The 16,405-nt window shown below is 38.3% G+C and overlaps 1 protein-coding gene across 1 annotated transcript; it reads left to right on the top strand.

Annotated features, from left to right (window-relative positions):
• The first annotated feature begins 414 nt into the window (after window positions 1–414).
• LOC103720145 (double-stranded RNA-binding protein 8-like) lies at window positions 415–16,190 on the top strand. Its single transcript, XM_039123516.2, has 4 exons — window positions 415–790; window positions 1,735–1,994; window positions 15,071–15,284; window positions 15,379–16,190. Exons 1-4 carry the CDS (start codon window positions 544–546, stop codon window positions 15,828–15,830), a joined length of 1,173 nt encoding a protein of 390 aa, XP_038979444.1. The 5' UTR covers window positions 415–543; the 3' UTR covers window positions 15,831–16,190.
• Window positions 16,191–16,405: the final 215 nt, after the last annotated feature.

Raw genomic sequence — 16,405 nt, 5'->3', positions numbered from 1 at the left:
TTTGTTATTGACTATTATAATTTGAAAGTTACGTGAATATTATAAACTGATTGAGTTTAAAAGCACCATGACTATGGTGATTGTTATTTACTGTTATTTAACAAATAATGACCAGTAGCAAAAAAAAAAAAATGCCTGTACTATATATTCAATTTCCTATTTATAAAATAAAAATCATATTTTAACTATTGATTGAAATTTAAATTATTGTCACCGGCAAAAAATGAATCTAGGATGGCCATAATGGTGGAACAAAGATCAAATATCAACTATTATTAATATATAATGATATAGCAATGGCTAGGGTTTACTTCAATCATAACGTTGGAACTCGGACTTGGCCATAATTGTCACCGTCTCTCTCTCTCTCTCCTTCTCTCTCTTAAAAAAATTCAATCCTAAAATCTTTGTCCGGATGCGGATCCTGGTAAGACCAGAGTAATGGCGGTTCGGGTTTGGATCCCAATTACTCGATCCATGTCGCTGCTCGCTTCCTCCTATAACGTTACTAGGGCTCTCGCCGGACTGCGTAAATCCTAGCCCATGGAGGACTCCGCGAGGAGTGGAGAAGGACTGCAAGCCTCGTGCTTGGAGGCCGAGGCTGCGACCGTTCCCCCTTCCACCCAAAGCCTCCACTCTTCTTCGCCTCCGCTCTCCAATCCTCTTCCCCACCCGCTGCCCGCCGCCGAGAGCTCACCGCCGGCCCCCAGGTTCGACCGCCACGCCGACCCCATGGCGGCCTTCTCCGGCCCCCATTGCTTCCCGAACCCCCCGCCGTCTCGCCCTAATGGTAATTTCCCTTCAAGATTATTATGAAATCAGGAACAGCTTTCATTATCCTGTCGTTAAATTATCATCAATTTCAATCCCTGCAACTTTTGTTATTCAATTTTGTAATTTACGCCTGTGAATTGCTCATATGCTCGATCGATTTTAGCATATTTGACATTTTGCATCTTATTGTGATATTTCAATCTCTCTTTCTTGCTGTTATGCTTGAAAAGTTACTGCGTGAGTTTAGGTGAATTTCCGGGATTATGGCCGTTGTAATATAGATTAATTAGTTTTCAACGAAAAGAGGCATCTACAGGTATGAGGCAACATCCTGTAGGCTCAGCTCCTTAATCTACTGTAGGTTAGTTTGGTTGGATGTAAGTTTTGGAAGTGTTAGGAGAAGATAATTCATGGGGGTGAGTTCCAATTCCAGTTTTTGGGCACCATGCAGGTGATATTTTGGGGATGACAAAAAGCGAGACAGTCAATTTCTTTCAGCCGTGGTAAGGCATGGTTGATTCTGTGCATAATGCTGTATGCACAAAAAGGAACTCTGGGTCAATGGGAGTAATATATATCAGTAGCTATCCTTCAATTGCTCATCATTTTCCTAATAATTCCCTTCCATATGTTCTATACTGTCAGATGTCTTTAATGACTCTGAAAGGACTTCATTTTGCTTCGACTGCCTTTCATTTCTAATTATCTCGGAAGATATACAGTGAGTTTTAGTTGGTATTTTGGGAGAAATTAAGTTAAAATGATGCTATCTTAATACCAAGTATCGGATGAACTAATGGCATGGATTCTAGTGATAGTTACTAGGAGAAAACTCTTTCAAGTCATGTTAGTGTGAATAAGGAAATACCTTTAGTAACTTTGACTAGTGAGATTTTGCAACCATTTGGAAGTTACCTACCTCACAAATGTGTTAATGATTATCATTTCATTTGATTATAGGGGTGGCAAATTGCTATGTATTCAAAAGTCGATTGCAAGAGTATGCACAGAAAGTTGGCCTTCCAACTCCTGAATATCAAACTGTGAAGGAAGGCCCTTCACATGAGCCTGTTTTCAAGTCAACAGTGATTGTTAATAATGTTAGATATGATTCTTTGCCTGGATTCTTCAACCGCAAGGCTGCCGAACAGTCAGCTGCTGAGATTGCACTTATGGAAATACACAAGTCAGGCCAGATGAAAGAAAATTTACCTACAGTTGTAAGTCCATTTTGCTTTTCATTTTACAGTTTGAGATGTTTCTCACAGAAAGTGTTTCTGGATGTTTATAGTTATATCTGCATGCAATTATAAAGTGCCCCTTTCCATGCATAATAGTGCTCGAGGAAGCAGGATTTTCTATGTATCTTTCATATCCCTTACCTGGTGATTGATATAGGAGTTGAAGCACGTCCGGCGGATATATTGTGGCTATATATTATTCTTCTTATCTCGTTCATATAATCCAATTTGTTCTCTCTAACTTGTTTGAGATGTGTTTGTCTTATCCATACTTTGAAGTCTGCTTGCGTAGGACTGTGATGCAATCAAACAACTTTAATCTAATAAGGTTCTTTTTTCCCTTCAATTTATTTTTTGCATCGAATGCTGTAAAAATTATAGAAAGGTGATGCTTAGCTTAAGATAGGTAGTGACTGCATTTCCTCAAGTGAATACATCTGAAGTTTGAAGTAATTATGTTTGATTAAAGTAGATGGATATCTGAGATTAACTTTTAAGGTTAATTTTAGGTCTTCTTTAAGGTTAGTTTTAGTCTTCTTATTACTCTACATTGGTCTAGGATGAAAAAAATGGGACAACTTAGATTTTTCCCCTTCTTTTTGGAGCAATACTAAACATGGTTTAGAATGATGGCTGTTATAATGTAACAATGGCCATTGTATTGGTTTCAGACATGGTCATTATGGCCATGGGCTTGCAAACCTGTTTCAGTACCCGGTACAAGTGCCATATTGGCATAGTATCAGTCGGTTTGGCATATCAACTCTCGATATGTCTCCTATACCAAGTATCGGTTCGGTATCAGTATAATATGGTATGCTAGGTACAAGAACATATGCAACATTGATTGCAATATTATCAAAGAAACCATGTCAAAGTTGTGAATAAATCAATATCCATGTATGTGGTTATATATCAATAATGTCGCCATATCTGGATTTTTGACTTTTCTTATGCTGGATGCCCTTGTTCATTTTGCCACAGGATATAATTCTTTTATGAATAAAAAATTGAAATTCATGGATTGGTGCTCTTAATATGTTAAGAAATGGACATGGATTATCTTCGGGTTGACACAATTTGAATGCTGGTTTTTGGGTTATATTTTGATAAATTATCACCAGGACATGGCCAAATTTGTAAATCGGATTGTGGCACCCATTCAAATTCTGCAGTGAATGAATTTTCAATTTTAGATAGAGTGTACCTTGGATAATTGGGGACTCATCTGAATGGAGCAGAGATCTTCTCTTGTAGTTCCAGTATGTCCACAAATGAATTTAATTATGATCATGTCATGTGGCTTGTGTGTTCCTCATCTAATTGGGCTTGTAAACACCCTTCAGTGGCTGAACTTTGAGTAAACAGGCATTTTAGTTTGGCCATTATTACATATTCATGTTATAAAATAATAGATTTGGAGGATTAGCATGTGTTAAGGTAATCTTTTCGTCATTATGCTTACCTGTTTCCACAGTATTCACATGTATCGAGTTACTCACCATTTAATTAATTCTTGATGTTACTTTATTATTATGCTGTATGTTCCTTTTAAGGGACATAGAGTGGATGTAATTTCTGCAGTTTGTTTTCAGCATTTTAAGATGTTTAAAGTCAATTCATAATCTATTGTAAATATCTATTTTATTCATGCAGCAATGGGATGATTCTAGACTGAACTGTATCATATTCATTGATTCTGGACATATTTTTTCTTGTCGTCCTGGGGGCCAGCCACACAAAAAGTCTCTATTCTTTTCTTTTCCTTTATCTCTATTCTTTTCTTTTCCTTTATCTCCATGGTTGCATGTGCTTTTCATGCTAGACATCTGTCTAGCTTTACATGCTCAAAGATACCCATTAAGAGAACAATTTCTGAAAGATGATACAATTATGAAGGAGCACACACATAGACATGTGCCTATGCATGCATGTAGGGCTAGCTATATCTATTACATGTGCAGGACCTTGGATGCTTACAAGTTATCAAAGGATCATCCAACCTTAAAGTTCCTCTCTCTCTATATATATATATCTATCTATCTAGCCCCCCCTTCCCTCCCCTCCCCTCCGTTCTCTCTGACCAACATGCTTATAACACCTAGCAACCCTCCTAGTCAGTTATCACCTTTTCACAATTAAAAATTGATGGTTTTGTCGACCACAAGAATTCATTTGTTGGGTCATCAACTCTGATCAGTATTGTAAATCTTATGACCGAAACTGTAATAACTTTCTTTTATAAAACTAGTTGAAGCACATGCAATGCACATGAGGTAGAATATGAGAGCATTTATGACCTTTACCACAACGATGATGTCATAGATCAAATTATTTCGTGGATTGGATTTCACTTGACTGTCTACGGCTCCATTGCGTGTGCTCGGGGTTGAAGTTTTCAAAGATTAGCAGCAATGAAATATTACTTAGACTTCTTTCGATAAAAGGTGACAAATGATTACTTAAACTTAGCAGAATGTGGTTTAATTTTGTATGTATAATGCACAATGAAAAAGATGTTATCTTTTTCCTACAAAGGACATAAATAAACATCTATATGCTGATGGCGTCAAAGATTTGTTCTCTAAAAATAGGCTCATGAAATAGCAAAGAGTAGATTACTTCAAATATTGGGTAAAGGTAGAGCAAGTGGTCTCTAGATATAAAGAGTTTGGATCTTCTTCATGTTGTCTAACTGGAGAGGTTCAATTCAAATCATGTGCCATTAATGTATGAGATGCAATTGAAGGCAAAAACCAAGAGTATGCTCCGGTATAGGTTGTGGAATTACAGTGCAATTCAGCATTTTTAGGCTCAATTTCTTACCAGTCTTGATACTAAAATTTAGTCATAAGTTATAATTATTTTTTATTGCCATAGAGAAAAAACCTACTATAGGTACCATCACGTGCTCACTAATTCCATTTAAGATGTAATGAGTAATCATATTTAAACTTCCATTTTTACCAACCTTAAGTTACTTATCACTAGCAAAAGATATTCTCTCATACCACCCTAAATTTTATCTCGTAATCACTACTATTTATTTTTTATCTTTCAAAGTACAACAAAAAACCTAAGTAAATCAAAACAATACTAAATAAAGTCAAAGCCAATCATTCTATTGAGATGGGAAGTCATCAAGATGGAGCATGCATTGAAGATGCCTCTAGGCTCATGGCTTTTTCTCTCTTCACCATAGTGTTGCTAGCCTGTACCTCAAAATAATGAGGGATGCAGGGTTTCACTTAAGCAGGGGAAACAATAGGCCAGTAAAGAGCTTAGTTTGTATCATAATACTTGTGCTACTCTTAATTTGTGAAGTTGTATCTCTTAACATGTAAAGTCTATGGTAACATTACCTTATTTTAATAGATGGAGAACATAAAATTTTACAAGAAATTTGTATTTGTTGCTAAAGATGCAATTACTGTGAACTTTTAGAAACGAGATTCTACTTGCAAAGTCAGTTGCTAAAGCATGATATTGTCTAATATTAGATTGAGTTGGCAAATCTTGGCCTAGTCTAGTGTGGAAGCTGAATTTTTGGCATCATTAGCTTTTCTAGCTTGATATTACAATCTTGTATTATATATAAACATGAAAAAAATCGCTATAGCCATTCATTCAATTGTCTATGTATTGTCTGGTACAAACATATTTAGAAGCCATGGGATTGATCCTTCTTGCGTGCACATCATCTAATATAATTATTTATTTATTTTAGATATCTACTAATTAATTATCTTCCATATAGTCTATTTTTTTATAGGCAACTAGTGCATGTGGCTCTATCTACTGTAGGACGTTGGGGGAACCGTCCCAAATTGGAGGCGGTTTCTACCATTCTGCGTCGTATCGGTGACTCACTGGTATGGTTCTGGCAACGGAAATGAAATCCGTTGCTAGAGGCAGAGAAGGAGAAGAAAAAGAGAGAGAGAGAGCGGGAGAGAGAGGGAGGCCAGCGGAGGGCCGGTGGAGGCTGGCGTTGGGCCTCCGCCGACCTCCCTCCCTCCCCGTCTCCCTCTCTTTTTTCCTCTCAGCCTCCACCGGCCTCCCTCCCTCCCTCCCCCGCTCTTTCTCTCTTCCTCTCTCGTTCTCTCTCTCCCCCGTCTGTTCAACTGTGTCAGTATGGGCCCGGCCCGGCACGGCATAGGCCCGTACCGATTTGTCCCGTCAAAAAACTGGTACAGTGCCCAGTGCCGGTTTTGCCAACGTTGGGGTAGGGTCAGATGTACGTTGCCTTCTCCCCACGAGTGGAGAGGCTATTTCTATATTTCGAGCTCGTGACTTCCATGTCACAATGGAACTATCTAGTTTTTTACATATTGATTATATTTAAATTTACATTTTAAATATTAATATTTCTGGAAATAGCGATAATAGGGTTGCTAATGGGTCAGGTCAATTTGCAATCTGAACAAGTCCTCATTTGGTTAAACCTAACCCGACCCTATTTTTTAAACCCATCAATCAAGCCTAAGTTTAGAAAGATAACTCATTTAAGAAAGTGAATCAGCCTAAGGAGGGCAATATATTTCCTATCTAACCTAGACTAGACTTTGACCCATATACTACCCAAGTCTGGTATATGTAAAACATTGGATGACTTGATCTAACTTGACCCAGTTTTGCTCGAAGCTTATCCCAAAAACTCGAACTTTAAAATCCCTAAACCCGCTGTTATTTGTCTTATTGCCATGTTAGTCAGATTGTAGATTGGAAACTAAAACTATACTTTTGTAGACTGAAGGTTTAATTAAGGTTGAACCATTTTCTTATTGCAATATAAGTAGTAGAAATCCATATTAACATACTTTTACTAAACCTATGTACTTCTTATCCATATCATTATTAGTTTTCTTTCTAAATATATGATGAATATTGTATTTTTCTATTCTTGCATTAGGCCCCAACCTTGACCCTAACCTATGTAGACCTTGAATCGAATGCATGTGGTTGGGTATAGGTCATCTTTGACCCAACCCACCCAATATATGAACCTGACCAAACCTAACCTAGTTCATCGATTGGTTGTATAAGGTCTAAAATTGTGACCCAAAATGAAATTGGGTCTGAGTTAGGACCATGTTTATCTCGGTCCCGACTTGGCTCAGTTGCAGGTCAAGCATTAAAGGGGCAAGAAGGGGAAACACACACATTTAAGGCAGCTCTTCCTCTCTCTTTTTTCTTCCATTTTTTTTGTCCCTAAAAGGATAGACATGTTATGGATTTTGTATTGCAGTTACGAATATTAAACAAGATCTTTCTTAATTGTAATCATACTTTCCTTATTTGGATTTTGAATGTTTGTTTGTATTGTTGTATTAGACATTTTATTGTATTTTTCTTTTTCTGATAGATGACAATGAGCTACAAAATGAGGGGTGGGGGTGGGGATGGTATCGAAGACTTTACCAATTTAGAAGTTGGCACCTTCTGTATCAGACTTTTTAAGAAACTCTATGATGCATAAAATGTTGAATATTATATGATGTATTATGATCCCACCAAGATGCTTTTGAGATAGATCATGCGGATTGACTTAAAACATTTTTTTAACTTAAATAGCCTCCTACCAATTCTGTTTGGGGAAGGGAAGATAGATAGATAGAGAGAGAGAGAGAGGAAAGAAAAACCAAGAGAATGCATGGGATAAGACTGAAAGGTGCACCCACATACATCCATCCCAACATTGGGGTTACAAATTTCCCAGTCGACATTCATAGGGCTATCAAATGAACGAGCCATTTGCTAGTGACTCATGCATGGGATGCTGAATCAACCGGTTCCAGTCGGTTCAGCCTGTACCGACACCGGTATGGTATAGCATATAAAATTGGTTCCGTATTTGTTCCGGTGCGAACCGAAACGGTTCCCACCAGCCCAAGCGAATTTTTTCTGCACGCCCGTGCGTGGGGAAGAGCGCCCATGCGGGCTGCCCATTTAATGCCACGTGTGGGAAGAGCGCCCGCGCGGGTACCGAACCGGAGACGCGTGCGGACGCATAGTTTTTTTTTTTTGGGAATCGCGCGCAGACGCGTGAGTGGAGAATCGCGTGCCCGCGCGCAATTCCCGCACAGGGAACTGAACCCACGCGGTTCTCCTCATGGGGCAGCACGCCCATGCGGGCTGGCAGCCCGCGTGGGCCGCGGACACGTTGTTTTTTCTTTTGTTTTTTTTTGTTGACGTTCGCGCGCGGTCTCATCCGCACGCGCGTCTCTGGTTCGGTACCGGTTCCAACCGGTATCGATATCGGTGCCCACCGGTATGTCGGTACGGTCAATCCGACAGACCTTGGACTCATGTTAGCTAGATTCCGGCTTATTCGATTAGTTAAAAAGTTAATATGATCCGAGTTTTAGAGCTTGAATTTTAAACAAGCTTAGCATGTGCTGGGGCAAGCTCACATATATTTAGCTCAGTATGGTTTGAAAAATTAAAAAGGACAAAATTTATATGCTGTGTAACTTATTTATTTTGTAAGGAATATATTACTATATTTTATTTCTGGTATGTTAACTTGGGCTATATAAGAGTGCATGTATATTACCTATGGGATCTTGATCTAGTGGCTTTAATGCTTTCATACTTGGAGGCTTTACAACCCTCAACCATCTGATCTAATGATTAAAATTAAGGTTTGTAATCTCGGTATGAGATCTTGTATCGGTACCATGTTGATATAGTGTTGGTACACTTGGTATAGGGTCGGTTCAGCATATCGAGACTCGATGTGCCCCTGTACAGAGTCTTTGTTCGGTGCTAGTAAGATATGCTCAATAGAGAGCGGTATGCACTGGTACGGCGAACCTTGATTAAAACTTACCAAGACTTGAAGCCATTCATGCTTGCCCTAACATCATCTTATTAGTAAGGGCGTTACCTGGTACCTATCCCATTTTTTCTTCTCACCTCTCCCTCACTTATCTCCTAATCTCCAAGCAGCCAACCATCCCCAAACTCCTGCATTGCCTTAATCTTCCAAACCCACATTAGTTTCCTTAGTTCCTGTCGCCTTCCTTGCCTCCCTCCCTTGCTGCTCTGGTGGTGATGTGGCTCGAGATCAACAATGGAAGCTGTCTCCAACTCATGCTAGCATCTCTCCAATCTTGTTTGAAGTAATGCCTACCTCCTCACTCTCAATTCCTAATGACTGAAGAAGAAGGAGAGATCAAACTCCCCGTCTCTGCTAGGCTTATACTGCTAAAACAGGATACTTTAATATTCGGGATTTAGTGTTTGTATAAGTCAACTGTAATTTTCAGATTCTACAGGCTTTATGTATAATCCTAAGGTCGTGAGGTTAGAGGATTTTATTACTTGGATTGCATCACTGCAATATTACATATGATACATGGATTATTCTGTGCCATTGTTGACTTGGACATCTTTTTTGGAAACATCTGGTCATATTTCTGCCTGGCTTTGAACCAGTGGTTGAGGGAAGGTAGTCAAGAAGGCACCATGAATTTGCTTTTCTCAAGAGAAAGGACACTTGTGTAGAAGCCCAATGTGTGCTGGGTTTTCTGATATTTGGGTGGCACTGGAAGTATGAAATTGTCAAAATGTAGGAATTGCCAATATTATATGATGTCTACTGTGTTTGACTGTCTTTTTCTTATGTGAGCTGATGCAGTGATGCAGTATTTAACATCTTCAAGTTCTTCCAGGTTCAAATCATGACTTAAATCATTGCTGATTCCTTAGATTTTGCAATGCTGACAAGATTTAAATATCATGTGTGGTTTATGTTTGGTTGTATTAGCAGTCAAATTTTGTAATTTGCCCCTCAAAGGTTCTCATTTACCTCCTAGGCTGGTGATCTTGGTAATTTGGTTTTTCCAGTCAAGCTCAAGAAATGTAAATGGTTTTGCATTTCATACCCACTGTCTACTTCTGTCTCTATCATTGCACCATTGACTGATATTTTCTACATCTTTTTATTTCATAAAGATGATCATTTGACTCAGCGGATTAAAGGTAGGGATTGATTAGTGGTTTTATGTTAATGCATAAGGGCTCAAGGCATCCAGTGGCACAACTAGTAGGATAGGCAGCTGCCATAGACTTCCCAAAGATCTCAACTCTTGTTATAGTAGCTTCCATCTTTCCTTCCCCATTTGAGTACCCTCAATCTAAATCCTACCATATTTATTTGCTGACCTCTTGAATCACTGCCATTGCTGGTTTTCATGTTAGGAAGATCACTAGAACCAAGGGTGGAAATAGGGGGCTTACCCATTATATTCCCTTAGAAGTCGTCAATTCCCTTTAAATTAATATTCTCTCCTGCCTTCTTTATTCAACTGGCCTCACCTAGCATACTTTTTTATTCACCTACCTGTCTGGAATCATTGCATAGTTGCCAAGGGAGTAAATCAGAGGTTGATGAATGATGATTAAATCTGAAGTTTGTGTAATGGATGATGGGAAAGCTTGCTCATGTCTATTGCCTATGCAAACATTTAGATCTACTAACTCTAGATTAGGAGTGATTACAGAATTTGGGTTATCTATGCATTCTGATGGTATTTGGAATAGTTTACCATAAACCTTGCAGTTTTGGGAGCCAATGTTGCCCATAGAAGCTTGGCATACTTGAACTATGGCAGGAGGCACACAGAGAGCTTCAATGAATGACCACACACTTTTAATGTTGTCTTCACTCATCGTTGCTGCTGCTGCTGTTGCTGCTCTCTCTCTCTCTCACTCACTCACGTGTGTGCGGACATGCACGTGCACTCCAGAGTCCAAAAAGATACTGTTTTAAGAACAAGGTCTAACTTACCTTGGTGTAGGCCTTCCTTCAGATAGTTTTTTGCATTTTTACACTTTTCTAGAAGCTTTTTATGTGCAATTTGTTTCCTACAAATTTTAAAATGATATGTTACAAAATTGTTGAGAAAGTAATAGTTGCCATTTGAAATGATGTAAGGTCCAAGATAATATTGTATCTAGATTGAATATTTGAACATTTGAGTGAAAGGTCTCTAGTTATTTATTTACATTAGACATGCTGGTTCTTGTTTAAATACTTTTTACTTTGCTTATCCTTTTCTTTACATATTTTTGCTTGCTTTAGGTTTGCAATATATTCCCATGTGCCTACATATTATTTGGTTACATTAACATGCTTTTTAAAATGCAAGGTTCTCTCTAGTCAGGTGCATTCTACATCATCAATTTAGACCCCGTAAACTTGGGCTGGTTATCAGTTATGCTAAGATAAAGACATGCTCTCTAGGCTTCAATTGCATGGTTTATGTTCATAATTTTAGTGAAAATTAACAACTCAGCTAATAATAGGGTAGAAAACCTATACAAGTAATACACTGCTAAATCTTGAAAAGGTTAACCCATGGACACAACTAGGGGTACTTATATTTTGGTTTCAATGTATAGTAAATGCAAACATGAGGCATTTAAATGAAATGAAATCGAAGAAGTTGTTATGCTTTAGGATATATTGTTTTATCTGGGATCTAGATGAGATTGCATGTCATTTTGGCTTGTAATTTTCTGCCTCAGAGATGCATGCAGATCTTACATCAAAACTTACCTTTTCTTTTCTCATTCAATGCTTGTTCTAGATAGTGGAAACTTGTGGGTTTCTTTTTGTTTGAATGAGCATAAACTGGTATGTGGTAACCCTTCCTGCCAATTGTTATTGATAGTAGAATCCTTGCATGCCTTGTTTTCTCGTAGCTAGAAATTTAATCCTGATTTACAGACACTTGATATTGGGCTGAGTATTAGATTTCATTGCTTCTCTAATTTTGATGGAAGAAGCTTTTGTCCTCAAAGTGAGCTGTATAGATGGTATAAAATCTATGTATGTTTATAAGTGGGAAGTTGGTTGCGATAGGTGGTTGATTTTGGGGTGTATAATGGAGAGGTTGCTTGTTCATTATGATGTGGTGTTGTGAAGATTTTAAAGATGGTTGATCGGATGTAGAGAGACAAGTTGAATCGTGAATTTGCTCACTCTGATCTGCCAGTATAGTTTTATCTCTACCTTTCAGATGCTGGAAAAGGTGCTTATTGGAATTCCTATGGAGGAGTGGGAGAGATTATTTTCTATAGATTCCCATTTTGATCAAAATACAGTTCTCCAAGGATGATGGTGGAGAAAGATGCTTACAGCATTTTGGATGGACGGGAGGGATGTTTTTGGCTTTAGAAGTATTCAAGTATCTGTATCCATTTGACTGGAATAAAACTTGTCCAAGAAAGATGCTGGGCTAGGGAGTCATAGTTTGAAGATCAATCATGTGTTAGTTAATTGAGTATGAAAATTGAGCCGTGAGACTAAGAACTAGGGGACTGGCTTAAGTGATGGGTCCTTTGTTTGGTGATAAATAGCCTACTTAACTCAATGGTTAGAGTATTGCTTTCATATGGCAGATGTCATTGGTTCAAATTCAATAGTGGGTAGAACTTATTAGATACTGAAATCATTTGAATGATATCTAATAAGTTTTTCTACCCATTTTCCTTCTACCCTTTTCCAGGTCGATGACTATTCATAGCTATTACTTTGACACCAAAGAAGAGTTCGACCCAATGCTTTATTTCTGGGTTGATCCTGTTCGACATTAAAAGTATATTGATTGTTCCCCAATAACTGAATACTTTTTTCTATAAATACTGCACATTTGATTCCATCCATAAATCCATTTTCTTCCCTATGAGTTCCAGTATCGATAAGAATTCTAGTGCACTTCAATCCAAACAAGCAATAAGTAAGATGAATATCTTTTTCTTTCTATTCTATAAGAAATTAAATTAAGTAATCAGGGCTAAAGCCCATGCATATGGAGAGGAGCAAAGGACAGATGTGCTAGTTAGATGATAAAACACTTTGGTATTGCTCCTAGATCAGAATACAAATGATGAACTAGAGGACATGGAGCCATCTCATTATTTTTCTGTAAAGAAAAATATGGTGGACTAATTGATCTTTACATCGGTTTATGAAAGAGCCCAATGCAACAAAATGCATATTAAATATCTTCGATTTTGTCATTTTGAAATGTCTGCTTCAACCGCTGTTTCACCTTCCAAAAAGCTAAGTTGGCTTGACGAGCGCAGATGAAGAAGCAGGAGCAAGAAAACCAATAATCTCTTTCTCGTCCTTTGATTTAAGTTATAAGGGGTCAACCAAATTCTGATTTGAGTGCTGGAACCCTACCTTCTTTTCCTCAAAAGGGTACGATATAGCTCTTAGGCCGAGCCCCTCGGCATGACTTATATAAGGCCCAGGAAAACCTGGATGGGGATTCTAAAAAGAGTAGTCTAATGTTACGGATGAAGAATCTACTTTTTCGTATCCAGCTTTTGATTAAGTAGGGCCTTTAGTCACCTCTCCCATTCTCTGAGTCCCTTTCTTTTTGCTTACGGCATTGCCACTCCTTTTGGCAGCATCTACTAATTCGTTTAAATTCAATTTCTTGATCTTCAATATTTGGAAATTTATGAAATTCTTCCATCAAGCCCTGATTAATGAATCTATAAAATCTCTCAAATTGAATCTGACTAAATGTAGGTATTGTATACATTCCCTTATTTCCATTCTAGAGCATCTTAATCTTAAGTTTCCTGCTTATCGAAAAAATCCTATTATTGACTCACTATTCATCGAACTATACGGTTCGATCTACCAATGATAGAATGTATATTCTGTTTACCGGGTCACATGAAATTTCAGCCAACTCCATAGATGTAATGTATTTTATACGTATGAACGGAAACGAGACGGAGGAATGAAGGGCATTTTCGACGCAAGTTTGAATTATAGAGGGTGTTTTTATTTCAACTGGATCATGAATAGGTCTTGGGTTCTCATGTGGACAGACTCATTTAAGAAGTGGACAGAATCATCTAAGAAGTTTACACAGGGTTCATCATTAGAGTGGTGGAAGTTGATGGAGTCAAGTTTGGGACAGACATGCTGTGAAATTGTTCTGTTCCCTAAACTGGTAGCTGATGTAGAAATCTAAGGGCTGGGGAAATGGGTTTTAAGGGTTTGAGGTATTCAGATCCGTATTTTCAGTCAAAAAACCCATGCTATTGAGATGTTAATGGATGGAGAAGTCTATGATTTTATTAGTGGCTATTGTTGGGGTTGATAGGGAGGGTCAAACTCTAGACTGGAGATGGTAAATGAGAGAATTTTTTCCCTTTCGTTATGAAATAATATTTTTTTTCTTATAAAGCTCATGGAGGTTGTTATTTTAGAAGGAAAAATAATTGAGAAGAAAAAACTTGTCTGTAAGTCCAGTTTTACTATTACAAAACAAACATTTGTTAAGATACAGCATTCAAGGAAATATCGTTCTCATGGACAACCTAGCAACACGAGGGGCTGTTGCATGGAACGGTTTTTTGGGATAAAGAAGATGAGTCCATTTTGACAGGGCCTATTTGAAAATTGGTTTCATAGTTATGCATGTTTATTGGTCTTCTTGCAGCTATGCTTTGTCCTGCCTCCTGTTCTGTGTCCTTTTTTAACCCAAGATTTGGAAGTGCATAAAAGGTGCTGCCACATATCCTATATGCTCTCTCGAGTGAAGTTTTCCCGCCTGTCTTGTATAGTCAAAGTTTTGTAGGGTTGTTCCACTGCTGAATGAAGAAAGGGGCTTGTCTAAGTCTGTGATTTGTACTAAAGAATGTGGAGCAATTCCATCTGTCAATCATCTCCTTCACTTGATTCAAGCATGTGAACAAGACAGCCTATCTGGTTGATTCCAAGTTCACTTGATTCAAGCATGGTATTTGACACGAGTTGTGTGTAATATGTGCTCATTCAGATCAGTGCAATTAGTCTCTGTCAAACCAAACAGCTCTATAGTTGTTTAAAATTTAAGTTCATTACTTGCTGAGTCCTTACATGTCTAGGTATTATGTGGAAAAGGATTTGCACCTTGTTCCATAAGATCATAACAGATGCTTACAGTAACCAGTTTCTCATGATAGGGCCCATTTGCAGTATCGTAGATCTTCATGTTTTAGTCTTCTTCTTTAGTTTTAACATCAGAAACTGTTATCTGCAGCATGAAACTGGCCTATGCAAAAATCTGCTTCAGGAGTATGCACAGAAAATGAATTATGCAATCCCGTCCTACGTATGCAATAAGCAACCCTCCGGGACAAATCCATTTACATGTACTGTTGAGGTCGGTGGGATTCAGTATATTGGAGCTTCTGCAAGAACAAAAAAGGAAGCAGAGATAAAAGCAGCACGAACAGCTCTTCTAGCAATCCAGAGTAGGCTACTAGCTATTATCTATTTGCTTGAACATAAAAGGCTTTGCCTGGATTTCTCCACATTTTCAATATGATCTGGTCTTGTCCTTTGCAGGACAGTCAGAGACAGGAACAAATGGTGCCTCGCAGTATGCTGTTCTTCCTAGCAAGAAGAAGGGGAAAGAGCAGGAAACAAACACTGAAGCCGTGAAACAACTTAAACCCAAGAAGACTAATTTTAAGAAAAAATGGTCTAAAAGGAGATTTGCTCGAAATAAAGATGAGCGGGTGGTGCAATCCACCAATGATGAACTTGGAAATGTTGAGATAAATGATGCTTCAAGGGTTTCCGGCAATGATGCTGGGATGTCCGAGGTGAGCAAGGATTCTCAAGGTCAGGTTGGGGGATCGGTCATATTTGAGAATCAGCAAGGTCTGAACATGCCATCAATGGAGACCAATGGACATTGCCATGACAAACAAGAGGGACTGGATTTTCATTGCAGCGGGCAAGGTAGCTCCAACATGGACGCTTCAACAAGAGTGATGGGTGAAAATATGAGGTAGTTTTGGGATTTCACCTCCAAAAAAGCTAGAAAATTCACCTGTGAGGAACTAGCTTAGAGTCAGGTGAAGGGTAGATTCTGGTTTAGCGGTAACTGATTTGTGCATTGGAGTGCCCAAGGCTCAGATTCTCAGATTGTAGTAGCATTTCCGACTTGGATTCAGTGATTTGCCTCTCTTATAGGTGTCTTCTTTTACTCTCTCATACAGGAATGTAGTTGCGTTTCTGACAGATTCAGTGAATTACCTCTCCTTACCCGTCCATTGTTTTATATTCGAAGAAAGAATATTTATCATTAATATGACAATTTCTAGCTGAATCGTATATTTGGTTAATGAAGAGGTAATCGTTGTACTTTGGCATTTCTTGCAATGCTGTCATTATCTTGTCATATAATTGACCACAAGATTTTTTAACCGTGAATTGTGTCTGGTTGTCATAATAGTGTCACTAACTCCTTTTGCTTTGTGAATTTGTAACCAAAATAATGGCATAACCTTTCGATTTCTGAATCTAAAGGAATTGGATATTGGAGTTGATCAATTTGTGGTCTCTAGAGAACTGCCTTGGTTCTTGT

Source organism: Phoenix dactylifera, chromosome 2 (assembly GCF_051530095.1).
Source record: "Phoenix dactylifera cultivar Ajwa chromosome 2, Ajwa_hap1_PhDact_Kaust_v1.1, whole genome shotgun sequence".
Lineage (NCBI taxonomy): Eukaryota > Viridiplantae > Streptophyta > Magnoliopsida > Arecales > Arecaceae > Phoenix > Phoenix dactylifera.
The sequence above is the reverse complement of the archived record's forward strand: the minus strand, read 5'-3'. Positions and strand labels throughout refer to the sequence as shown.